General features: G+C 44.6%; 2 protein-coding genes across 7 annotated transcripts in view; one reads left to right on the forward strand and one right to left on the reverse strand.

The window, feature by feature from the left end:
* Positions 1-13,173, reverse strand: part of PPP2R3C (protein phosphatase 2 regulatory subunit B''gamma) — a 65,196-nt gene extending 52,023 nt beyond the window's left edge. The window contains exon 1 of the mRNA XM_077323100.1: positions 13,022-13,173. The gene's annotated coding sequence lies outside the window, so the exon portion shown is untranslated. The remainder of the gene's footprint in view (positions 1-13,021) is intronic.
* PRORP (protein only RNase P catalytic subunit) overlaps positions 1-27,898 on the forward strand; it is a 59,209-nt gene that overhangs the window by 20,854 nt on the left and 10,457 nt on the right. For all 6 annotated transcript variants that reach the window (XM_077323091.1, XM_077323090.1, XM_077323094.1 and 3 more), the window contains one exon: positions 573-680. In XM_077323091.1, coding sequence (XP_077179206.1) covers positions 573-680 — 108 coding nt within the window. The remainder of the gene's footprint in view (positions 1-572; positions 681-27,898) is intronic.

Genomic DNA, 27,898 nt, shown 5'->3' on the forward strand with positions numbered 1-27,898 from the left:
GTGGTTTGTCCCAATCTTTTTTTCTATTAGTTATTATTTGACTTTGACTGAAGAAGTTATAGAGGAGGTACTGTATCTTGCCTGTCCAGCTTACTCTGAGAATAAGGGAAATTTTTACATCTGCAGCAGGATAAAAGAATGATTAAAAACAAACTTTCAAAGAGTCTCTCTTAATTGTGGATGGCCTTCCCCACAGGACCTGGGAAGGCTGCAGGCTGGAGGCCCCAGGCAGGGAACTCACCAGTAGGGGCAGCTCTCACGCAGCAGGGATCTGCAGCCTCTGACCCTTGGAAGGAAGTGCAAGGAGGAGGGGATGGTCAGGGATGGGGGTGATTAGCTGGATGCTGGACGGACAGGCAAGCCGGTTGAAGGAGGAGGCACTCAGGTGCGGGACAACCACCCTAAGTGGGTGTTAAGCGCTGAGTGGCACATAAGCCATGAGACATGCTCCTCCTCCAAGGCCTTACTAGAAATATATTATGTGTAACAGATATGTGGATATATATGCTAAGACAGAATGACAAAATTGTGATCCGGTTGTGCTGTATTTGTTTCATTTAATTTTTTTGTAGGAACTTGAAGGATTTCAGAGCTTTGTGAATAAGCAGCCTCCTTTCGATGTTGTGATAGATGGACTTAATGTTGCCAGAATTTCCTCCAAATACAATCCCTCTCAAACTGTAAGTGTTGTTTTACTATTTCTAAGAGGTTGTGTGGTTCTTTATAAAAGGGATGAGTGTGTCTGTTTATTCTCTGTATGTATATTTTACTGCTAAATAAGCATGGCAATGAATCCATGGACTGAAGCTGAAGATAGAAATCATCTTGGGCCCAGCCTGTCACAGGGACTGCTTATCTCCTTAGACCAAGATGTCTGAAGAAAGGTTGGGGGAACTTAGTTTGTTTAGCCTAGAGAGGAGACAGAGGGGATCTGATAACCATCTTCAAGTATTTAAAAGGGTGTCATATAGACCAGTGGTCCCCAACCTTTTTATCACCGGTTTATCATGCCTTTTACTGAGGCCCGGTGGGGGGGGTAGTTTACTCCTCTACTCTCAACCACTGCCCTAACGCTCTCTGATCGCTATGGTAATGTTTAAACATCCCTTCAAAATAAGATACAGACACGCCACAACAATGAACATAAGGAACATTTTCTTTTCACTCATGAAAATATTCACTATTTTAACTCATGACAATGACAAATCAATGGGAACCCTGAGCTTGTTTCTCTGCAACAAGATAATCCCATCTGGGAGTGATGGGAGACAATGACACCCGAAGTGTGTTGTAAAGGGCCGGGTAGGATGAAGTAAAGGGCCGGGGGGGGGGGGGGAGAGAAGGCGTCCTTCGGGGCCCACCTCCAATTAGTTGAAGGACCACATGTGGTCCGCAGCCCACAGGTTGGGGATCTCTAATATAGACGATGGAGCAGAGTTGTTCTCTCTTGCTTCAGAGCGATGGACCAGAACCAATGGGATGAAATTAATTCAAAAGAAATTCCATCTAAACATCTGGAAGAAGTTTCTGACGTTAGAGCGGTTTCTCAGTGGAACAGGCTTCCTCGAGAGATGGTGGGTTCTCCGTCTTTGGAAATTTTAAAACAGAGGCTACATAGCCATCTGACGGAGAGGCTGATTCTGTGAAGGCTCCAGGAGGTGGCAGGTTATAGTGGATGAGTGATGGGGTTGTGAGTGTCCTGCATAGTGCAGGGGGTTGGACTAGATGACCCATGAGGTCCCTTCCATCTCTGTTATTCTATGATTCTCTGATTCCTTATGCTCTCCACAGAGCTCTTTGCTCTGTAGGTACTAATCTGTTAGTGGTTCCTGGCCCTAAGGAAGTTCACCTGGCCTCATTGTGTGTCTAGCTGACCTATTAGGTTAGCTTATGATACCTATGAACCCACAGTTCATTAATGTGGGCATGCTGCGCGTAGAGTGTCTATGTGGGTCTGAACTAGCCATGAGAGGGAAACCTATGGAACAACCCTAAACAGAGTTACAATCTTCTAAATAGATTAAAGTCAATAAGCTTTAAAAGGTTTAGCTCTGCATAGAACTGCACTGGTAAACATGACAATAGTTGGATTTTGGTATTAGCCTTCTTAACTATGAAGCCCAGAAAAATGAAGGTAGGTGTTCTGACTAATTGGAAGGATGTCAGGGATTTTTAATAGAGTTTTTAAAATCTGAAATTTCAAATAGTGTGAGCAGTTTAACATAGCATCTTGTTCAGTGTTCAAGTATTTCAGGGCTTGAGTTTAAAGGCCTATGATGAGCTTTAATTCCACAAAGGGGGTGGGGGGCGGGGGCTCAGTTCAGGAACACCCCAAATCCCAAAACATTGGTAGAAAACAATCATTGCTGTTGTATAAAGGAACCTCCATTCCAAATTGTCAAAGAAATGAGAGTAAAATTTGTTTGTAGAGAATAATTGTTTATATATAAATATATTAAAACATTAGGTTAAACTGTGTTCTTTTGAGAACAGGACATAAAGTGCATTCATAGACTATCTGAGTAATTAGATCAGAATGTGGGGGTACTTTCCAAAATTGTGAGGTAAAACAGGAAGTGTACAAACTGTTCTCTTGTCTATACAAGCCAAAAGAAGGGTTTCTTACCCAAGGTCTGGTGCACCAGATGCTTCTGTCTTGCTTAAATGAAGATTTCTGAAGGATCAGCATTAGGCATCAGTGAGTGAAGCTGAAGCTGTGACCAGCCAAATCTGATTTTACATCTGCAGGGTCTCTTGTCCTACTCTGTGGCCTTGTGGCTGGGAGTGAAGGCTGACGAAACTCTGTTGTGCAAGCCAGGTTGAGCAAAGGCTAGGCTTTTAGGATTCATGCCAGTACTGGCCAAATGTAGGGCCTCATGAAGCAGGGGTCTGCACGGCACTACTTTGCTCATCTTGTTCCTGAAGTTTTTAAGCTAGACCACAGCGGCTTAGTAGTGTGGGCCTCAGCCTTTGTAAATCCTGGTAGAAGCCTCCAGATCTGTGGTGAGTGATGCCCCCTGTGCTGTCCTTTAACATAGTGGTCCCCTGGCATCGGGCCGTGGCTCCCTCTCCCTGCCCCCCCGCAGTAAAAAACTTCCCAGGCCGCAAGCTTGCTGCCCGGGAAGCTTCTTACTGTGGGAGGGGGGGAGCGGGAAGCAGGGCCGCGCATGCGCATATGCGCCATGCACGGCCAAAATTGCGCATGCACGGCACTTTCACACATGCACTATTTTGGCTGCGCATGGCGCATGCACGCCATGCACGGCCGGGCAATCGCCCTCCCTGCTGCCGCCAGTCCCCAACCTCAAAAACATTGGGGACCACTGCTTTAACATATGTTATGACTCACAACTAGATTGCCACTCATCCTAAGCAATTTTATTTTATCCTTATCCATTGTTGCTCCTCTATATATTTGTGAAACAGCATAGGGAGTGGGACGTGTCCGGCTGTCCAAGTTGGAATAGGGCCAATCAGGGTGCAGCCAACTTTGCCCTGATTGGCTCTGCCCCTGCAGCTCCCGCCCTCCATCCCTGGATTATGGCCTCTTTGCTCTCAGATGCCTCAGTGCCTGGATCCAGCACCAGGTAAAGGGATAGGGCCCTGGGCCAAGGGGCATGGTGGAGGGCTTGCTAACAAGGGCCTCTTGGCCTGCTAAGCAGGGCCTGCTAACGAGGGCCTCTTGGCCTGCTAGGCTGGGCCCACTGACGAGGTCCTCCCAGCCTGCTGACTACCTACTAAGGAGCTCTTTCCCGGCCCTACTAACAAGCTGCCCAGCCTCCGCAAGTCCCACTTGATCTGATTGTGTGCTGCCGCCCAAAGCCACCTTAAGCTGCCTGGCCAGGGGAGGGGACCCTTTCAAGGCTCGTTCTTAGCAACGGGCTTTGAAGCTAGTTTAAAATAAAATGTTGGCTGTGGGGGGAGAAAGAAGGAAGGCAGGCAGAGTGATTGACTGAAGCCTATTAATGCTGTCTGTTTGCCTATTTGAGGGCCTTGCTACACATTATATTGACCTTCTGTGTTTGTTTGGGGGGGGACCTGCCCCAGTATTGTTGAAACTGCAGCAATACTGTGAGTGCAAACTGTGAAGTGGTAATATAAGTTATACGAGAGTAATTTAGTGCTGTCGAAACTAAGCATGCTAGTCCTGACGTAGGATTGTCTTTAGAAGAACTAGGGTTAGCATCCACTACATGAGCAATGAAACCTGGTAGAGTAATAGTTTCTTGAATCAAAATACTCTGGAACTCTAATAGATAAGATTTAACTCCATGATCCTCTATTATTCCAAGATGTATTTCAAGATTAAATTTTTATTCCAGGAGTTGGAGACAGTCATTTAAATGGAACTGCAGACTCTGCAGAACTCAACAGTCAGACATAGGCACCAGGATCGGGGTTTCCTGGATTAATTAAAAATAACTAGTTCCAAAGGAGTGTGCTTTGAATTTTGGAACAGAGGGTCCTCAGTTATAGAGACCTGTTCATTTGATTCAGAAGAGGACATACTGGCCAGGGGCTCATTCAGCAAATAGTTCTTTCTACTATTTTCTGTAAAATTTAAAGATGGTTAATTAAAACATCTTGTTCCATTGGAGGAATATTGCCAAAAGAGGATAACAAACCTGCCTATGTCTCTTCTTTCTTTCCAATAGCATCTGGATCTGTAAGAACCTCTGTGGAGTCATAACTGGTAGGAGGAGGGAGGCCAACTGGTTTGCAACCACTTTGGGCTGACAGAGGAGAGGGATGTACACCTCTCCCCTGTCAGCCTGAAATGGCCACAAGCCCACTCACACACACACACACACACACAAATTTTGGTCCACTTTTAAGTGGGGAAAAGTAAAAGGGACCAGACCAGTTGATTTGGATGGGGGGTTCATCTCGTTTCAGGGTTCGGTTCAGGAACACCCCAAATCCCAAAACAAATCAGAATTTTCTGGTGTTCAGGAACACCCCAAATCCCAAAACAAATCAGAATTTTCTGGTGTGTGCCCATCCTTAGTGCAAATATAGCTATAGACCAGGTTTCTCTTGTTAGGTTAATATGGTGATCCTCAAACTAACTGAGGATCTTGGTTCTTGGAGCCAGTCCTGCTTATCTCTGCCTCATTAGAGCAGGAAATCTTTTCAGTCACATCACTTTCCATCATAAGCATTAGGCTTGCTTACACCCTACTAACTTGCTGTGGAACATTCCAGTGTTCTGTTACTGGACTGAGCCCCCACATCAGCTGTTCTGTGATGGTTTCCACTCTCTCGTGGTGGCCACTACATGTTCTCAAAATTCCACAGTGCCCAAGGATTCAATAAGCGAGGGATCCTTGATTAAAAATATTTGTTACTAACTCCCTGCTTAAATAGCTGCTGTCATATAATTTTGCTTTCCGTATCTGTGAAAATTGAACAATTAAATCACGCTGAAACACAATGTCATATTTAATGTACATTTAAATAGGGAATGAATTTGGCTAGAATAAACAGAATTTTGTTGTAAATACAGTCTGACTGAAAAGAGCCTCTTGTGGCGCAGAGTGGTAAGGCAGCGACATGCTGTCTGAATCTGTCTGCCCATGAGGTTGGGAGTTCAATCCCAGCAGCCGGCTCAAGGTTGACTCAGCCTTCCATCCTTCCGAGGTCGGTAAAATGTGTACCCAGCTTGCTGGGGGGTAAATGGTCATGACTGGGGAAGGCACTGGCAAACCACCCTGTATTGAGTCTGCCATGAAAACGCTAGAGGGCGTCACCCCAAGGGTCAGACATGACCTGGTGCTTGCACAGGGGATACCTTTACCTTTACCTTACAGTCTGACTGATATGACTATAACAATAAAGTGTCTGACAACTCGGGGCATCTCCTTGCAATGATGTAAAACAACCCAAGACACGTGCTGGAAAACTTTATGAGGAATTTTCCAGTGCTTTATTTTCCCCCTGAAAAACATTCCATTTCTAAAGATGCATTGTTCTGTGAAGTTAATGACAATGAATGGGTGCCATTTGCCCACTGTTAGGCAAGTGTGGTATTTTTAAAGTTGCAGTTGATGGTTTTTCATTCCCAGCTAGGTATCTCCTCTTGCATGATGGAATCGCTATTGTAATCACCAGTCTGATAGAGAATGAACGAGTGATGCAAGTGATACCAGGGAGAGTGCCGGTGATACAGGGGTGTTTTCTAGGCTACGCAAGGCTTGTGTGGAGTCTCCACTGTGTTATGTCCTCTGCAGGAACGGGGATTCCACGTAACAGTTTTCCCGTATCCGTTGCCCAGCAACAGTCACTACTACAACTGGGAAGGGAGAAAGGGGGAAAACACCTCTCACTTGTCAGCTTAAAGTGGCTGCTGCAACAAAAGGGGCTAGAGACTTGCTTTTCTAAAATGGAAGCTTGGGAATTCTGAGATCCTGATAAATATAAAATGGTTGAAGACAGGAGCAGGGAAACTGTTTAAGTACACCTTTTCAAATCACAGCTGGTTCCTTCTCAATCCAGTATTTCAGTTCCTGTATTTTACCAATTGAAACACACTTAGATACTTTTACATTTTTGTTTACTAAATATGTCAAAATAAATATGCTGAATGAGATCATTTAGCAGATTCATTTTGATAATGAGGGCATTAGAAATTTTTAAAGAAAAATTGGAGAACTTTCCAGAAAACTTCCCCTGTTAGTTTTCCCCCAGAAAACCAATTGGTTTCAAAACTTACCATTGTCAGCCAGATTGTCGGGGAAGTTCCTGCCTCTTCCTGGACCTCCATATTTTGTGTGAACCACTTCCGTCTCTTCCCTTCCCTTCCCTTTAGCAGATTAGAAACTGTAAATTCCTACCTTGGAAATTTTCCCCTAAGTTCCTCTGCAATGACCCTTTTTGTTTCTATAAGAAATTCAGTTTTTGACCTATACCAATCATTTGCTCACACACTTTTTGTCTTTCTGGACACTTGTTCATTTAGTTTCACTTTTGCATATTCCTCCGAGGCCTGGTCATTTGTATTTTTACAAAGTTCATAGTAGCATTAACTTCTTGAGTTAAAGTGGATTAAACATGATCCCATAATTGTTTAGTTAGGCAAGAGCACAGAAGAATAGGAAAGGAAATCCCTAGTTTTGCTGGTTTGGGAAGAACCCTTTATCACTTGGGTAACCCACGTGCCTCAGTACATTCCGCAGATGTTACAGGCATAGTGTGGGATTTTCATGAGGAAGCAAATCCGGCGTTACTCCAGAGACAGATGACTCAGGCCTAAGTAGGTAACAGGAATGTCCCTGTAATAAGTAATAACTAGCGCTGGAGTCTAGTTTAACTTCTATAGTAATATTTGTAACAGTAAGGCAAGGGTAGTACAGATTCTTTCTCCCTTAACAGCTGTCTAATCCTGCCTTTTGAAGGATGCTGTAGTCAGCATGAATACTAGCTCCATTCAAGGGACACTTTACATGCAGTGTTCTTGCACTGCAGTCATGACCAAAGTTTTAAATCCCTTGACTTCTATGGAGGTAGATGGGTGTAATTCTGCTTAGGGCTGCCGAGTTACCCTAATGCTGTTAGATATGGGGGGTCATTAGGGTTTGGTAGTGTACAATTCAGATTCTGTCTCTGCAGATGACTTTGGCCGAAACCTATAAAAGCAGTAACATTTTTTGTCTTTGTAGTTGAAATCTTTATTTGTGTTTTGACAGCTACATTTTAAAAATATTTCCCAGACTAAATAGATATGAAAAATTCCCTTTTCCTCTTTCTCATAAGATAAAAGGTTGGGTTACAAAGATCCAAGTAAGGTGAATTCCTGGTTGAACAACAATACAGACTTCGCTACATCCTTATTATTTAATAGTTGTGTAACATTAAAGGTGTTGGGAAATTTGCTGTACCATATACAAATGAGAAGTGGGGGAAATTGCAAGAATGCAGGACAGGTTCAAACAAATTAAATTAATTCTGTCCAATTTTGAAATTTAGGGAAATTAGCTGTTTATCTTTAAGACGTTCCCAGTCAATTAGCATCTTTGCAGCTACCGCATGGGTGAGCAGTAGTTATAATATACTAGCAAGAAAACTCATTGCAACCAGGAATGCAGTGGGCGCTAGGACCCAGGGGACACTGACAGGCACAGATTTCTCTCTCTCTCAGCAGGAACCATAGGAAGTAAGCAGGGCTCATTTGTAGCAGGGAATCAAGGCTCGTTTGCAATTTCGGGAGGCTGTCTTTCTCCCCCCCTCACAGCAGGAGCCATAGGAGGTAATCAGGGCTTGTTAGCAGTTTGGGACGGCTAGCAGGTAATCAGGGCTTGCTTGTAGCATGGAAGCAAGGCCCGTTTGCATTTTGGCAGGGCTCTCTGTGTCTCTTTCTCAGGCATCTGAGAGAAAAGTGGCTAGCGTCCAGAGAAGGAGGGCGGGAGTTGTAGGGGCAGGGTCAATCAGGGTGCGGCCAGCTTTGGCCATATTCCAACTCAGACACCCAGAAGAAGAAGAAGAGTTAGTTCTTATACGCCGCTTTTCCCTACCGAAAGGAGGCTCAAAGCGGCTTACAGTCGCCTTCCCATTCCTTTCCCCACAACAGACCCCCTGTGAGGTGGGTGAGGCTGAGAGATCGCTGATATCACTGCCCGGTCAGAACAGTTTTATCAGTGCCATGGCGAGCCAAGGTCACCCAGCTGGTTGCATGTGGGGGAGCACAGAATCGAACCTGGCATGCCAGATTAGAAGTCCGTACTCCTAACCACTACACCAAACTGGCTTTCAGGACTCGTTCCATCCCCCAAGCTATTTCACAAATATTAAGAGGAACAATGGATAAGGATATACCACATGTGAGCGATGTGTCTGAAGAATCCTTTTTGTTGTTAAGCAATGGCATTATTGTTGGTCACCAAGCTCTTCTTTTAAGAAACGGAGATGAAAACTGTCCAAAATACATCAAGCCAGAAAGATGCTTCTGAGCTGTGTACCTATTTGATTCATTTATATTCCACTTTCTGTATCTCTATGCCAATCTCATCAGATCTTGGAAGTTAAACAGGGTTGATGATCTTAGTTAGTCTTCGGATGGGAGACCTTGAAGGAAATCTAGGGTAATATGCAGAGGCAGGCAATAGCAAACCACCTCTAAATGTTTCTTGCCTGATGGCTAGACAATCCTATAGTCGTCGGATCTCCTGTCTACACTAAACACATGCCAATCAAGCAAGCAATCTATATCTATATACTTAGAAAATTTTGAACTGGCAGCAGATTTTTAAAAACTAATCTATGGATTTGGGGATGAGGGGTAGGAGACAGAAGCTAAAAAATAAAATGAACTGGTTTTGCACTCTCAACCATCTCCCACCTCCACTTCCCTTTGTATTTTGGCCATCAGATTTTCAAATATATATGTGCCATCATGAGGGCTAGAAGCATGTTTCATCAGAAAATGCAAGGAAGGCTGTTAGTCAGCAGCTCAGTTACTAAGACCTGTTGCACTGAGGGCAGAAACATCTAGTATTGGGCACATAGCTTTCAGTTTCTTTTGTCAAGAATGAGTTCTGAAATGGCCACTTGTACAGTTGTTGTCAGCCATTCAGTCTTGTCCAACACTGTGATCCAATGGCACAGCCGCCGACATGATCCTCAATCCTGCACCCTCAGCAATGCAGTGTTCTGGCCTGTGTTCATTCCAAACGTGTCTAACCACCACATTCTTTGTCAGCCTGGTTTCCTTTTTCCATTGACCAATCCTAGCATAATCGCTTTCTTCATTGAGTTGGATCACACTATATGGCCAAAGTAAGTGAGCCAGAGTTTCATGATTTTGCCTACCAATGATATATCAGACTTTATATGCTGTAGTGTTCCCTTGTTTGTGACTTTTGCTGTCCATGCAACCCGCAGAAGCGTTCCCTAACACCAGAATTCAAATGAATCGATTCTTCTCTTGTTTTCCATGTTTAGTTCAACCTCATAATATCCGAAGTGGACGGGTTGCTAGGGAGGATGAGGGTGACCACTTGCTCCCTCGATCCCGGTCCGTCTTGGCTCCTTAAGGGGAGTGATGGACGGATAGGTGATCAGCTCAGGGACATCGTCAACTGCTCTCTCCAGTCGGGGGAGTTCCCTGAGGCGTTGAGGAAGGCGGTGGTGTGCCCTCTCCTCAAGAAACCATCTCTGGACCCGCATGACCCCGCAAGCTACCGCCCGGTAGCGCACTTAGCGTCCCTGGGTAAGGTGGTGGAAAGGGCTGTGGCAGACCAGCTCCTAGCATTCCCAGAAGATACTTCGACGCTTGATCCATACCAGTCTGGCTTCCATCCTGGTCACGGGGTTGAGACGGTGTTGGTCTCCTTGTTGAATGACCTCCGTCGCCAGCTTGACCGAGGCGGCTCTGCTGTGCTAGTTCATTTAGATCTGTCGGCTGCGTTTGACGTGGTCAATCACGAGCTGCTAGCGAGCCGTCTCCTCCAAAACCGGACACAGAGGGTAGCTGTGGGAGAGGAATTATTGGGCCCTTACCGGCTCCCGTATGGGGTCCCAAAGGGCTCGGTGCTCTCTCCCACATTATTCAACATCTTTATGTGACCTCTGGCTCAACTGGTGCGGAGTTATGGGCTGGGTTGCCATCAGTATGACAGCTCTTTCTCCTCATCGATGGCCGCCCGGACTCTCCCCCGGAACCATTCACCAGATGTTTGGAAGCAGTGGCTGGATGGCTTGAGCAGAGTCGCCTGAAACTCAACCCCTCCAAGACAGAGGTCCTGTGTTTGGGCCGTAGGGGAGCAGACCAGGAAGCGCGCTTGCCTTCTCTGGTCGGGATGCAACTTAAGATCACGTCTCAGGCCAGAAACCTGGGGGTGACCATGGATGCCTCACTAACACTCGAGGCACAGGTCAACAGGTAGCTGGCCAGGCATTTTTCCATCTCCACCAGGCTCGGCTACTAGCGCCTTATCTGTCCTCTGAACACTTGGCCACAGTGATCCATGCGACGGTCACCTCCAGATTAGATTTCTGTAACTCGCTTTACACTGGCCTGCCTTTGGGCTTGATCCGTAAACTGCAACTGGTCCAAAATGCGGCTGCTAGGGCTCTCACGACTACACCTTGGAGGGCACATATCCAGCCAGTGCTGAGGCAGCTGCACTGGCTACCATTTATCTTCCGGATCAGGTTCAAGGTTTTGGTTTTGACCTTCAAGGCCATCCATGGTCTGGGCCCAGTATATATGAGGGACTGCCTATCGCCCTACGCCCCCTGCAGGGACTTACGCCTCGAGCCTCTGGGGGGAGGCGGGATATAAATTTAATAATAATAATAATAATAATTTCTGAGTGAGTCAGAGCAATTCAACGTTTTATTTCCATACCGCAATCTCCACTCACGTCAAGCTGTGATTTAAGAAAAATGAATTCTTGAATGCATTCGATCTCTTCACCATCAATTGTTGTTGCGACATGTCTGTTTTTTGCGGTGGTCATTATTTTTGTCTTTATAGTGTTTAAGAAAAGGCCAAATTTTTTAGTTACTTGATTGACCTTTGTAATCAGCTGTTCTAGGTCTTCCTCCGTTTCTGACAGGAGGGTAGTATCATCAGCATACCGAAGATTATTTATATTCCTTCATCCAATCCAGTGTTAGATTCTCTGAGTTCAGTTTAACTGTAAACAGCTCCTGGGGAGCGGTAGTAATAAAATGCTAAGGGCAGTGTGGGAGGAGAAAGGGCGAGCCCTGTCTGGGATAAAAACTCGGAGGGCCCAATCAGGAGCCCCGGGAACAGCCTCACTGTGTCACAGACGCAGCCAGGCTGTTCCTGTGCCCCCGCTAGTGCCCACTGTATTTATCTTACAGCGGGCTTAAATTCTAGTCTCATAATGATCTCAGCACACAAGTTAAAAAGGAAGTGGGAAAAAATACAACCTTCGTGCACTGCTTTCTCTATTTTGAACCTGTCAGTGTCAACAATGGTGTATGTACAGTAGCACACCCCAACCTTAGCAATGATGCTGCCTCTAAAAAGGGGATGAAACAATTTGTGCCCACTGACTCCCAAGTAAGCACCACAAACTGAGCCCCCCAGCCTGGGGGCAACAGAAACTCATTTGAAGTTATGCCTGTTTGCCCAGCAAATATGATTGTGAAGCTGATGTTCAAACCTGGTGCAGAATGAGGTCCTGGAAGTCAGGGATGGTCGAATGGGCTGGACCAGTGGTCCGCAACCTCCCGGTTTCCACGGACCGCTGCAACTGAGTGGCGGGAGAAGGTGCCCCGGGGCCCCGCGCAAGGCTGCCACTTAACATTCTTCTTTAAAAGCCACAAAACTTTCCTAATACTTTGTAGACTGCATTTTTCATGAGAGGAATAAAACAGTAGTGCCTCAGTTGCTCTGTGTGTATCAGCTGTTGTTGGGGCAACTACAATATGTTGCCTCTGGGCTGTACTTGCACAAGTTACGTAGGTTCCTGGTTTTTGCATGGAGAATCCTACCCCGAAAGTGACTCATGCTGCATCATATTGTTGCTGCTTCTTAGATGAGGCACATTTTTCCCCATCATTTCTTAATCTTAATCCTTAACCAGTTCTTTTTTCCTGCACAATGTCACCTTTTGCCTAATAAGGATATAAGACAGAACTGTATTTTAGAGTTTTGAAGCCCTGTGTACAGAAACTAGTTATATAATTTCCCGTGAGTTTTTCACTACTCAAAAAAAAGTTCATTCTGGTTTCATGTGTTTGCTTAATATCTCATACTTAGTAGCAGTTTCTTTCCAGGGGTGGAAATAACAGTTAAAATTATTTAAACATTTCAAAGTTTGGGCAGCCCTTAAGTTCATCTGGAGATTAGGAGACATTTTCTCAATGGGGCCAGAGCCATGTACATTTATGGACTCCCTCCCTACTATTGGTTGCTTCCCGGGGGGAATTCAGATTTTACACTCCACAACAGGCCAGGCATGTCTGACCATTTTCTGCCAATATGACTTTAACAAATGTAGTAATAATACTATCCAACCTGGCAGTAGTCAGAAAATAGATAATTGCATACCTTGTAGCACAGCTACTTGCAAAGTAAGGATCTTAGTTGTCCATATTAGTAGCAAAGCAAATATTCAGAAGAGGAAATCCCTGTGTGGTGGGGAAAGTTGTGCTTGCATTTATTTTGCATGAGAAGTCCTTCTGTGGCAGCAAAAACGTCACTTTTGGTTGTATAAAGCAAGGTGTTGTCTTGGTGAGTCATTGTTGGGTGGATGGTTCCTATGACAACCTATATTATGTTGAGGTTTTTTTCCCCCCTTCCTTTCTGCTAAGAGTCTAAAGGACAATACAAGGTATTGAAGGAATAAACTAACTAGGATGAATGTCATTTGTGTACTTTATATGGTGGTCGTAGATATTTTAAAAACGCTTTTTGCTCCCCACTCACCCCAATGTCAGATGGCAATTAAGACATTTCTTTTAAGACATCCTTTTTACAAATAACTGAAAATATTCTTTGGAGAAAATATCCTTTGGAGAACACCCTTCTTAGATGTCTACTGTCAGCCCCTATTCGATCTTGGCTTAGCTTGTCAACTTGTCAGTTGGTTTAGGAATGAGCAATGCCTCATTTTGGAGAAGGTGAGGTCATGGCTTTCCTTAAGGAATCCATTTTGCTAACAAGTAGTCAACACTTTAGGTGGGAGACAGACATCCAAATATCTACCTGTTGCTACAAGGACTCACAAAGCTGGTGCTCACCTTGGTCTGGCATTGGTACCAGGTCTATTATAAGCCAGGTGTTTCCCCCTTGCTTTCACTGTGCATGTCCATCAGGTTTTCTTTTGTCATTCTGCATTGATTTCCCTCCCTTCAGTGCTCAGATTGCTTTCTGGTCACTGTTTCCCCTAATTTTCTGAGGGTGATTTTGTACCAATTTTTCTCTCATTTCACTTCCAAGATCAAAGTAATTCAAAGACATACAGACTTCTACAGATTTCCCCGCTGCACCCTTTTGCTGCTCTTTAAATGTAATTCCCACACCCTCATTGAGTTAGTTCTGCCCACTCTGCACCTTCTGCTATCTTCCCCTCTTCATTGGAGCACAAGCTCCATTTTCCTTCATTTTTAAATTTTAATTTTTTGGGCACATGGCATGAGTTTAGTGATGAGAGATTATTAGTGGCCTCATATCGCTGAATAAAAAAATTACAATGGGGGAATTTAAAAGGAGTTGCACAATGTCTAGTTCTCTGCTAGTATTAACTTGAAAGGGGGATCAGAGAAGAAGCAAACAGCAGCATCCCCAGTGCGGGGGGGGGGAGGCCATGAGGGAGGGCTGCAACCTTCCTGCCCCCTAGGATTTGGAAGCAAGACCTGCAAGGATTTAGATGGAGATCGTCCAAAGAACACTTGTGATCATGATGCGGAAGCAGATAATCGCAAACTGCCTCTGGCCGCCAGACAGTCCTCGGATCTCCTGGCAACTCTACACACATCATAAATCAATCTCTTACTTGGTTAGAAATTTTGCTTTCGTTTTAAATAAGATTACAGCTGTGAGGGTATGGGTACTGTTCCCCACCCTGTCCAGCTGCTGTTTTCCCGCAGTTAGGAAAACTTAGAGATACTCCTACCTGGTCAAATAATTCTGGGGGAAGAGGGGGATCACAGAGAAAGATTTAAACCATCCATCAACTCCAGTGCTGGAGTCCTGATGTAATTTTCTTTTTCCACAGTGCTTCCTGATATCAAGCGTCTCATCCAATTTGGCACTAACATTGCAATCTAAGGCATAAAACTAGTTGAAGTGCCTAAAGGAATTCTATCTTGACAGATCTCCAGTATTGGCTTTTCTGACACAGGCTGCAGATCTATCTAAACACGTGTGCTAATGTGTTGAATTCCACAGGAGAAGGCAGATTATAAAATAAAGTAAATCACAATTTTCTACCACTGGGAAATGCTTTCTGAGAATCCCCAGCTGCCTACCATGTCAGTCTTGGATGTTGCTGATTATGCTTGGTCACGTTTTACGTGAGGCAATGGCTAGGCTTGTGAGCCTCATCTTTGACCCATGTGAACTGAGCACATGGCTTTCAGCATGACCTGTGCTCTCCTGCAGCTGTTCATTTTGCAGACAATGCTGTTAATAATAGAATCATAGAATCATAGAATCATAGAGTTGGAAGGGGCCATACAGGCCATCTAGTCCAACCCCCTGCTCAACGCAGGACTAGCCCTAAGCATCCTAAAGCATCCAAGAAAAGTGTGTATCCAACCTTTGCTTGAAGACTTCCAGTGAGGGGGAGCTCACCACCTCCTTAGGCAGCCTATTCCACTGCTGAACTACTCTGACTGTGAAAAACTTTTTCCTGATATCTAGCCTATATCGTTGTACTTGAAGTTTAAACCCATTACTGCGTGTCCTCTCCTCTGCAGCCAGCAGAAACAGCATCCTGCCCTCCTCCAAGTGACAACCTTTCAAATACTTAAAGAGGGCTATCATGTCCCCTCTCAACCTCCTTTTCTCCAGGCTGAACATTCCCAAGTCCCTCAACCTATCTTCATAGGGCTTGGTCCCTTGGCCCCAGATCATCTTCGTCGCTCTCCTCTGTACCCTTTCAATTTTATCGACGTCCTTCTTGAAGTGAGGCCTCCAGAACTGCACACAGTACTCCAGGTGTGGTCTGACCAGTGCCGTATACAATGGGACTATGACATCTTGTGATTTTGATGTGATGCCCCTGTTGATACAGCCCAAAATGGCATTTGCCTTTTTTACCGCTGCATCACACTGCCTGCTCATGTTTAGTTTACAGTCCACAAGTACCCCAAGGTCTTGTTCACACACAGTGCTACCTAGAAGCGTATCCCCCATCCAGTAGGCATGCTTTTCATTTTTCTGACCCAGATGCAGAACTTTACACTTATCTTTATTAAATTGCATCTTGTTCTCATTTGCCCATTTTTCCATTGTGTTCAGATCTCGTTGAACTCTGTCTCTATCTTCTGGAGTATTTGCCAGTCCTCCCAATTTGGTGTCATCTACAAACTTGATGAGTAGTCCCTCCACCCCCTCATCTAGATCATTAATAAATATGTTAAAAAGTACCGGGCCGAGCACCGAGCCCTGAGGTACCCCACTACTCACCTCTCTCCAGTCTGATGAAACACCATTGGAGATAGAAATAGGCTGTCCCTTAGGATTTTCTTATGGAACCTCTAGAAGTCACATGTTTTGAAGTGTCCCTAGGGGTAACTTACAGCTCTACCAGCAAAACAGCAATATAGTCGCCCCTTGGTCAATAATGGTAAAGGGAAACAAATACTAGTAGCTATCAGCGTTTGACTGTGATTGACTGAGACCTATTTTTATTTTATTTAACTTCATTTCTATCTCCAATGGGGATCCAAAGCTGCTTGCATTGTTCTTTTATCTTCCATTTTATCCTTCTGGAATAACAAATGTCTTGTGGCAATAGACTGCATGAACTGGAGCCCATGGATGTGATACTGGTAGTGATGCCTACGTGAAGTGCAGGGTGAACAGTGCCTCTGATGATGAGCCTCTACACAGGAATAATTCTTCTCTGTACTGAGCAGCTAGCCTCCCTTTATCTGTACTAAGTCCCAGTCTGGTAGTGTTGAATCTGTGTATAGATTCCAGCATGGCAGTTTCTGCTGATCTTGGGAATCTCCTGTTAGGAATTGACTTTACCTTCTCTGATGGGATTGCTGCTTCTTTTGTCTGGACCTTGTTGTCCTTTGTTCTTGGTGTCATGTTGCAACCCATGTGTCTCTTAAATTGCTGGATCTCCTGCCCTCCTTTAAGCAATTATGTTTACAAAGATTTATGTCATTATATTTGGTCCTTATGATGTTACAAGATCACCTATTTGTCAATGTGGGGGAGTCTTTTTATTGTTAGCAGTTTTTTAAATGAACATCTGCTTTAACTCTTCATTGGGAGAACAGGCTAAAAGATGTTAACCTTTCGATAGTTTTATTAGCTTGTAGTTTAGTGATCATCCATATTCCTTGTCCCTAATGGCTATTAAAAACAAGCAATGAGAAGATAGGAGGGAGAAAGAGGGTTTGAAAGAGGCAGTGGTCTGTCTGCTATTGAAGAAATCATCATTGGATCCGTGAGAGCTCACCAGCTACAGTTTCATTTCACATCTCGCATTCCTAGGGAAGGTGGTAGAAAGGGCAGCCACAGACCAATTACTGCCATTCCTAGATGCTTCAGTCTTGGGCTTCCAGTCTGGCCATGGGGTCAAAATGGCACTGGTTGCCCCAATGGATAACCTCTGGTGTCAATTGGATCGGGGTGGGGCAGTGCTGCTTGTACTGCTAGACCTTACAGCAGTGTTTGACATAGTTGAACACAAGCTTCTAATTCATTGCCTTGCTGATGCTGGGATATGGAGAATGGCCATCCAGTAACTGATCTCCTGGACAGAGGGTAGCTGTTGGGGAGAGGTAGTTGCACCACTGCTAGTTCCTGTGTGGAGTGCCACAGGAAGCAGTCCTCTCCCCAATTCTATTTAACATCTTCATGCGCCCTCTTGCCCAGCTGGTCTGAGGGCTTGCGCTCAGGTATCATCAAGATGCAGATGACACTTAGCTCTCCTCCAGATAGATGGCTGCCTGGAATCACCCCCAGAGTCCTTTGCTAAATGCCTGGAAGCAGTGACAGGATGGCTCAAGCAGACTTGTGGGAAACTCAATCCTTCAAAGATAGAGGTCCCGTGGCTGGGCAGGAAGGGACCAAGTGAGGAAGTGTGCTTGCCATGCCTGGAACCGGAGTAGGTGATGCTTGCACACTCAGGAACTTGCACGCTTCAGGAACTTGGATATGATCTTCAACACCTCCCTTTCCATGGAGGCACAGGTCATGGAAGTAGCTTAGCTGGCATTCTTCCATCTAGCCAAGTTAAGCTATTAGTGCCCTACTTGGCACTTGAGCACCTAGCCACAGTCATCCAGGCATTGGTCACCTCTAGATTGGGCTTCTGTAACTCACTGTATGCTTGCCCATCCTTATCCCTGTTCCATAAATTGCAGCTGGTCGAGAATGCAGCGTCTAGAGTCCTCTCCAGAATACCTTGGAGGGCCTATATAGTGCCTGGGCTTCAGCAACTGCACTGGCTCCCAGTTGAGTTCTGGATCAGGTTTAAGGTTTTGGTTGTTATCCATTTGTGGTCTGGGCCCAGCGTCCCACAAAAAGCATTACACTCCGCCAGTTAGTGATCCCTGGTCCTAAGGAACTATATCTGGTCTCAACCAAAGTTAGAACATTCTGTGTCCTGGCCCTTACTTGGTGGGATGAGCTCCCAGAGAAGATCCAGGCCCTGTCAGAACTGGTATAGTTTCACAGGGTCTGTAAGACAGAGCTCTTCTGCCAAGCCTTTCATTGGGGTCAGTGAACTGGTAACATCTAGTGCAGCGGTTCTCAACCGCCGTAACGCCACGACCCCAACTGCGGCATGCGGGCGCACAACAATCTGGAGGTGGCGTGGAGGCTGCCAGTGCCGCCCGCCATTGCCCACCACCGTTGATCCTACTTAACTTCCAAGATAATCCTAACCTGCGTCAACCAGGTGGGGAAGGGGTAACAGTATATTTTAAGAATCTAGTTTAAAGTAAATAAATAAAGAATGATATTAAGGAAAAGTATTGCCTTTCTGATATACAGGTAAGATAACAAAAAAAATTATTCATATAGAGATTCAGGTGGGTAGCTGTGTTCGTCTAGTTTGAGTCCTGTGACACTTTTAAAACCAACCAAGTTTAATTCTGGGAATAACTTTGTTTTATTCATATATATATTTTTCTTTGACTCAAAATACTAAATCATTAACACTTCCTCATCATAACTATCATGTCAACCTAAGAGTATTTTATGTATTTGTAATATCCCCTTCTTGCATCACGAAACTCAAGGCTGTTTATGGGGTTCTTAGGAGGGGTGGTAAAGAACAGTATCAATACAATTACGTAGTATGACTAGTTCATACCTGCTTAGCTTGACAAAGGTTGCTGTGTCATTCATGTGCCATGCCGCCTTGTTAAATAGTTGTTCCCAGTCTTTTATAATTGTTTCATGGAGAAATTTAGGGCAGTCTCAGCCCACCTATTTCTAGCACTTGTCTTGGGACCTCATTTGAACTTTCATATGCATTAGGCCAGGGGTGGCCAAGCTGTGGTTCTCCAGATGTCCATGGGCTCCAGTTCCCATGAGCCCCTGCCAGTTTGGTCACCCCTGCATTAGACTAGTACAAAACATTAGAAGTGTTTAGAAAATTAAGTTTTAGTTTATAGTTACATTTTATTTTAACCTAGTGAGTTGGATCCCATGGTAAATTTCCACCGTAGCCCAAAATACATCCTGAAATGCTGTTTCTGGGGGAATGCCCCCCCCCCCCATGGGACAAGCATCAGAAGTCAACAATCATAACAGACTCGACAAAAATCTGTTATTTATTTTATTGGGGGTGTAGGTGAAAGTCTCTCCCCTTCCTTTAGTGAAAAATTTCCATAGAATCAAACCCATAGATTTTATATATATGATTACTTAACAGAGGTTATTTAACAGTCAACAGAGGTTTATATTTTTTGTATTTGTTATTTATTTATTTATTACTATTAATCGTATGTTGTGTGTGATATGCTTCATGGTTGTAACCCGCCGCGAGACAGTTCTGATAGCCACGGGAAACGAATCCAATAATTAATAATTAAAAAAAAATAATAATATAGCCAGGAGAACAGAGGATAGGCAAGGGATATTCAGAGGCGGGTTGCCATTTCCTGCCTCTACATTCTGACCCCTCCAAATGCTCCATCCAATAATTACTTACTATCCAGGTCTTACTTTATGCTTGTTGCACCCTGTAGCAACAAGCATAACAACCCTCTAGCCCAGTGGTCCCCAACCTTTTTATCACTGGGGACCACTCAACGCTTGACAATTTTATTGAGGCCCGGTGGGGGGGGGTAGTTTACTCTTCTACTCTCAACCACTGCCCTAACGCTCTCTGATCGCTATGGTAATGTTTAAACATCCCTTCAAAATAAGATACAGACACGCCACAACAATGAACATAAGGAACATTTTATTTTCATGGAAATTTTAACTCATGACAATGAGAAATCAATGGGAACCCTGAGCTTGTTTCTCTGCAACAAGATAGTCTGGAAGTGATGGGAGACAATGACACCCGAAGTGTGTTGTAGAGGGCCGGGGGGGGGGGGGAGAAGGCGTCCTTTGCGGCCCACCTCCAAGTAGTCGACGGACCACATGTGATCCGCAGCCCACAGGTTGGGGATCGCTACACTAGCCCCTTTTGCTGTGGCATTATTAGGAGGAAAGGCCTATCTGTGCAGTGACTTTTTTAAAAGTATGTGAACTGACAGCATATTTTTTAAATGCTCTCTAGTGGAACTAGCGGTCACAGGGAAATGAAAATGGGAAAATGATTCTGATACTGCCCGAACCTGCAAAAATGTACACTTTCCTGGCTTATAAATGCATTTTGATTATGATCTGTGTACCAAACCTGGTTTAGGAAAGATTACAGCTGGGTGGGTAGAGAGAGAGACAAGATAGAGTTGTACAGGTGTCAGAAACAAAAACAAAACACTGCTCTGGACACCAAACCAGAGCAAAATCTCTGTGTGAAAGCCATGATAATTGCTGTATCAATTAGCATTAGTGGCAATTAAATTTAATTAGTAATTTCCTGTTTTATCCACAAGGAGGCAGCATAGATTGTTACATGTGCTAAACAAGGAAGGATTCCAGTCCTCCTTTTGTACTTTATGAAGTGCTAGGAACTCTGCTTGTCCTGTCTTGTCTTGTTGTTATCTTCTAGCAGGTCAGGTTAAGAAGTAAAGCTTGAGACTGTGCCAAAGGGAAACTCCACCCCGGGCCCTCGTCTCCCCAGTTTCATTAAAACACGGTGAAATGATGCAAAAGTATACTGGCTGCTAAGATAATGAAGATGTTCACTGAATAAAAATGTAAGCGGTTTGGGAAAGTGGGTGGGAAGCATTTGTCTTTTCTCATATGTAAATTAGAGGACATCTGCATGCAGATTTAAAATAAGTCAAAGTTAATTTTTGTCTACATACAGAATACTGCTCTCATTTGTGCGGGATGTGGGCATCAGCATAATTTTTTAAGTGTTAACTCGGTTCATCAACGGTTATTTTAACTGATGCAGTGCAGCTTGGGCCAATCTGTCTGGGTTGAGAAAGTATCTATGATATTAAAGAGTAGTTCTGTTCTCTGTTTCTGTGAGGTGAGAAGGGAATAGCTGCAGCCTAGAACTGTACTAAATTCTTGCCTTCCCCCAAGCCCCTTGGGCCATTCATGGCATCTTTACGAATGATAGGAGACATGCATGTACTGTTGAGAGTTCTCTCTCTCTTATACAAATATATAATAAATAATAATAATAAATCCTCCTGATTTGTTATGCTGATATGTAACACTTTGCGGCCATGGAAGGCAGACTGTTGCATCTGTTTATGTAGATTTTAGACCACAGATATACTCATCTGTGAGAATTTACAGTCACTGAACTGGTGGTGCCAGACTGGTGTGGAAGTCAAGCATTAGAATTGCAGAAGTTGAAAGCGACCGAGACCGTTTGCTTGTGCTGTGATACAGTTTACTTTTGCTGTAGCATTTTATGCTTGCAAGATAGACCGAGAATGGTTTACAAATGCAATCAGTAATGCATAAATACGTGTCATTTTTATAGATGACCTGTCTCACGACAGAAGGCATTTTTAAATGCATTTTGATCTTTTATGTTACCAGGCTTATTGATATTGAGTTTAGCAGTAAATATATTAAGGGGGCAAGAGCCTCTTGTGGCACAGAGTGGTAAGACATGCAATCTGAAAGCTCTGCCCATGAGGCTGGGAGGTCGATCCCAGCAGCCGGCTCAAGGTTGACTCAGCCTTCCATCCTTCCGAGGTCGGTAAAATGAGTACCCAGCTTGCTGGGGGGGGGGGTAAACGGTAATGACTGGGGAAGGCACTGACAAACCACCCTGTATTGAGTCTGCCATGAAAACGCTAGAGGGTGTCACCCCAAGGGTCAGACATGACTCGGTGCTTGCACAGGGGATACCTTTACCTTTATATTAAGGGGTCAGCAAGTCCAGGAGTATAAATGCAGGCAGCAGAGTAGGCATATATCTACCTGATATATATTTCTTACAACTCAGAATTGGTGCACAGCCAACACTAAATCCTGTCTCTAATCTCAGAATGGTGGACAGGAGAAGTGGGTTTTTTGCAGGTTATTATCTAACAGGAAGTTAACCGAGTGAGGTGTTAAAATACAATCCAGTGTGTGTTCCATGTGAAATGAAAAAAGTAGGATTGCAGATAACATCAATGATATCTTCTGCATTTATTTGAATCAATTTATTTGAATATTCTGTATTTCAATAAAGGAAATCTTTATATAGTACTGAGGGTAGAGTTACAACAGAGGTGATTCACATTCCTCCCTGACTTATGAAATTATTAGCTCCCTGTCACCCAGAAAACAACAGGTGGGCAAGTCCCATGTTGCCTGGATCTGTCCCTTCAGCTATTGATTAAGGACAGGATGAGACAATATTTGGAAATGATGCATCTTATTGACTAAGCACTTAGAAAGCAGCTCTAAGCACACCGGAGAAGGTGGGAAAGATGTCATTGACATTTATCAAGCCACTGCACTACGTCATCAGTTTCCAAGACAGATGAGATTCGGAGTTTCGGAAAGTGATCCTGCAGTCCTTATTCTCTTAAGGGCTCAACCTGCCTTCCTCAGGTATTTAGCGCGTGAAGGTCCTAATGTGGGACTGCACAACAAGATGGATAATGAAAATGGGGTTGCACTTACCCATAACAGTTGTTCATTGACGTACGCAGACACATATTCCCTCCGTCCCTATTGGGATCTTGGCTGGTTCGCCCCGACCAGGGCTCGCGGCAGCAGTTCAGAACCAAGGGTAAGGGGGTGCTCCGCCTCTAGTCACATGTGCACTCTGGTGGGAAATCGCGTGCATGTGCACGGTGGCGGCGTGGTAGTGCCCGCTATAGGAGTTAAGCTTGAAATGACTTTTCGTGGCTGGCCTGCACTTGTGCAGTCCCAATGTGTGTTTGCACAGAAAGATGTCAATGAACAACAGTTACAGGTAAGTCCAACCCCATTTTCCTTCTCCTCACTTTATCTTCCAAGGTCATCTTTCAAAGAAGAGGAGCGATTTGAACCCTTGTCCTAGTTCAGCACTCTAACCACTACAACACAAGAGCTCTTATAATCTATCTCAGAGGATTCCTTCAAGTTCTCCTCTCTTTTCTCTTACATCCCCTAAAGTATGTTAAGACAATCCACATATGTTCAGGATTCCTGGCTCAAAGGAGGTGAAACTGGCCTTGACCAGGGCCAGGGCTTTCTCAGCCCTGGCCCCAGCCTGGTGGAACGCTCTGGCCAAAGAGATCAGGGCCCTGCGGGACATTAACCAGTTCCGCAGGTCCTGCAATGCAGAGCTGTTCCACCAGACCTACGGTCAGGGTTTGGAAAGACTAAAAGGAATTGCTGGCCTCACTACTGAAAATTGAGGGAAGATTTAAGAGCTTAGATCTGCTCTGGAAACCCTGGACACCCTCTTGTCTGTTTGGTTAATTAGTTGGGGGTAAATCAGAGGATGATTTTATGTTTTTAATTGATGATTGTTTGTAATGATGTCGTTACCCGCCCTGAGCTGTATTGGAAGGGCAGGTTAGAAAAATTGATTGATTGATGATTATTTATCTCCTTCAGTGATATTGTGGATGAGTCCAGTTCTACTGCATCTTTGAAACAAGATGACTAGGATTTCACACAACTTTGTAAGCTTGTGCCCATTATCTTACGGTTGCCCTCAGTATATCGGATCTTTTTCACTGTTTACAATTTAGAGATGATGATACTTGTCAAACTCCTTTTGAGTACAATGTGATATTTTAATTTTAGACATTATTTATCAAGTGCTGTAAAGGGGGAAAGTGGGCCTTACGTGTTCCAAATTAATTTAATTGCTAGTTGTCACAGGTTAGGACTTTGCCTCCTGATTTCATGACAGCCATAACACATGCATCCTTGGGTGTGGCTAGAAGGGATGTCAGAGGTCACGTTTTCCAGTGTTCCCATGTTAATAATAGCTTTGTTTATCCATTTCAATTTTATTCTGTTTAAGCAGAACTGAAGTAAATTCTCCCTGACTTGATGAATGCCTAAATAAGAATACGTGATAAAAAATAAACATTAATTTTGTTCATAGCTTGAGTTCATTTTGAATGCGATATTGGTGCTATTGGTAACATTTACACCATACAGATGGATTTTCAGTTAGGAAAATATGGTTCTTTATGGCAGGGTTGACCTGGAGTTCTCCTGCAATTACAGCTGATCTCTAGATGACAGGTATCAATTCCTCCAGAGAAAATGGCTGTTTTGAAGGGTGGACTCCATGGCATACCCTCAGAGGTTCATCCCCAGGCTCCTCCTCCAAGTCTTCAGGAATTTATCAACCCAGAGTTTGCAATCCTAATTCAAGGTCCGATTTTGGTGGTTGGGCACAATCAACATGGGCTTAAACATTTTAGATTTTTGTATAGGTTGAATGAAGGACATACAACAGCATTATTTTAGTGGATTGTACTATCCACATTACTAACCTGAGATGAAACATCTGGCATATTTCCTTGAAAATAAATGAAATACATCATTTGTAGATATTTGATTCTGTGTCAGGATCTTGAACACAGCAAAATGATCTTTTGAAAGTCAGTCCTCAACACAGCAGCAGCTTCATGGAACCTCAAATGACCCTTGATAATAAAGCAAGGGAATGTGGTGTGGAGCCTTATCTACATTGGGAACAGAACTTGACCAAAAGAAGCTAGCTGCCTCTTACCCATAATATAACACACATTTGTGGGGAATGTAATGCTAAATCAATGTACTTCTCCTAACAGTGATAATAACAATTATTTTAATGAAGATTGTAACTCTTATGGTATTCACCAGTGTATAAGGATGCAAGGAATTTTAGTAAAAGCTAAAATTTAAGTTTAAGGTCAGGAAACCCCAAGCTGAGACCTATATTACTGGTGGTTCCCCTCGTTCATGTGTTATTAACCCACGACACAAGTGTGAAAGTATTAATGGAACACTTTTTAAATCACTCAATGGAAAATAAATCTATTAGTGTCAAGATAAGCTAGAATAGTGGCATTATTCAACTTTGAATTTCAGTTTTATTCAGGAAGTGCCACCAAAATCTGAATTAGAAAACCACAGACTCAGTTGGAATCTGAACTGCTGTTGAACCAGAACATAACCTTTAAAAAAATGTAGGTTACTTGTTCAGAAAAATGGTTTTAAAAACCTGAATAAATCATTACTTCCTATATTGCTCATAAGGGATGACTGTGAATGGATATCCCAAGAGCCTAAATGAGGAGGATAGGTTCAGAAAAGTCTGGTGATCCTTGCAGAAAAAAACTAGTAGTCTGAAGGATTCCCTATTCCTCCTCTTCCAACATTCAAAATTATTTTAGGGCTGGGGTAGCCAAACGTCATGCTGGCAGGGGCTCATGGTAATTGTACTCCATGGGCACCTGGAGAGCCACAGTTTGGTCACCCCTGTTTGTTTTTCATTCATCCAACTATGCTTATCTTGTTAGCCAAGAGATCCAGGACCAAGTCTAAGAATAAGGAGAGGTGCAAATCTGAGTCTTAGTGCCGTACTCCCATTCATTCATATCCTGGATCCAACACGAACTCCGAGTAGTAGTGGGTCCTACCCAAGACCCTTTCTCTGAGTCCGTTCCCCTCTGGTTTCAATTTCTGAAGGAGAGATAGATACAGAACTGTGGGCTGGCCAGGTTCTGCATGGTTCCAAACTGAACACTATATATATCCAAGAGGTTTCTAAAAGGCCTGTTCAATCTCTGTCCCCCATGGGAACCACTGGTTCCTCGGTGGTCTCTATCAGTTGTTTTGACACACCTGATTTTGAGGTCATTTGCGCCTTCAGCTACCTGTACTTTGGCTGAATTATCCATGAAGGTCTGCTTTTTAGCGGCTGTTAATTCCTCTGGAAGAGTTAGTGAGCTAGTGATCTAGCAGGTAAACCCAGCATTTTTGAAAATTTCTCCCAAGTGAGTGGCTCTTAGGCCCAGTTTCTCCCAAAAGTCATTTCTGAGTTTCCCTCTCACAAGAGGTTGTTTTGCCAGCATGTTTCCCTCACTAAGTTCAGAAAATGAAAGGACTTCATACGCTTTAGATGTTAGACAAGCTTTATTATTCCTTCATAAGAGAACACTTGTTTTATGTAAGTACAAAGCACTTTTTTGTGTGGTTTTTGGGCCCCAATAGGGTTAAGAGGGCTCTTTTGGCCACTTAAGACTTCTAGCTATTAAGACATCTCTGTCGCAGGCCCGCTCATAAACATAGTCCCCATGTGTGCCTTCATAGAAGATCCTCGATGAGCAACAGATACAGGGAAGTACAACTCTGTTTTTTCCATTGCTTTGATCTGGTGTGGTGCAATCCATTGTGAAAGGTTAGAATCCAAGTGTACTTACACAACCAGATCATTGAGGGGGGATTTAGAAGAAACTGAGGGGGAAACGAGCCTTATAGCTACTTGTACAGATTTCAAATTGATAGTGTGTTTCTGCAGCATGCTTTCTCTGAACTGCAACCTTGGAGGCAAGGACATTTTTGTCAAGCTAGAATGAACTGCTTGGAGCTGCTGTGTTTTTCTTATTATCAAGAGAAGGTAATGCGCTTGTGGGGCTTCTCCATTACTAGGCAATATTATCCAGTTTGGTTCATATGATGGCTGTTTACTTACTTTAAAATTATACTAGTAAAAAAGCCCACTGCAGTCAAAATGCAGTGGGCGCTAGGAGGGCACGCCATGAGGGCGGTGGGGCTCTGCAGGCTGGCTTTGCAAGGCCGGGTTTGTGCTGTGGGGCCGGGGCTCGTGGCCTACCTGGAGTGCGGTAGGCTGGCAGGCTGTGGTGGAGGGCGGTGGCACCGCCGCTGGGGGCTCCTGAAGCGTGTCGCTGGCGGTGGCGGTCCTGAGGCGTCCTCCGGTGGGCGGCGCTGGCTGGGCGGGCCGAGGGGGCGATGTCCCGTGGCGGCGGCGGCGCATCCGGCAGCGACTCAGGAGGCGGAAGCGGCTTGTTGTGGCGCGTCTGGAGCTGAGGCGGGCGCTAGATACTCACAGTATTGCGGGGCCTCCCCCGGGCGGCGGTCTGGCGGCGGCGGCGGCTCTCTCAGGCGGCGGCCTGACGTGGTGAGAGGCGCTTTGCGCCTCTCGCCGCATCAGGTTGCCGGGCAGGGAGCCCCCGGCAGCCGCGCTCTGACGTCAGGCCGCCGGCAAAGGAGCAACTGCGAGCCACGCTGCGCGCGGCTCACAGTTGCTCGGGGCTTGGAATCGGAGGGACAAATCGGCAGGCGCAAAGCGCCTGCCAATTGGTCCCTCCGATTCTCTGTCCGGAGGAAGGATCCAATCCGGACCCTTCCTCATCCCGGACACATCCCGCCCCAGAACCCCTTACCGCTTTATTTAGTCCGCGGCGCCCGCAGTGCCGCGGCCGGTGTTCAGATTAGCAAAATTGGAGATGACTATGATGTTTCCCCTCTAAACTCAGCTCTTTTAAGGGACCCATTCTTCCAATGGAGATTGTCGTCATACTTCATTCCGGGAAGTCAGAGGCACAACAAACACTAGTTTTACCCAGCAACAGTTTATTCAGATCTGACTGGCATTCTCCAGTAGGCTACAGATAAGACAATTATTAATCAGCTAAAATTGAGTATGGCAGTGAAAAACTGACAGGCATATTAGCTAGAGCAGTGGTCCCCAACCTTTTT

This window comes from Paroedura picta, chromosome 2 (assembly GCF_049243985.1).
Source record: "Paroedura picta isolate Pp20150507F chromosome 2, Ppicta_v3.0, whole genome shotgun sequence".
Taxonomy (NCBI): Eukaryota; Metazoa; Chordata; class Lepidosauria; order Squamata; family Gekkonidae; genus Paroedura; species Paroedura picta.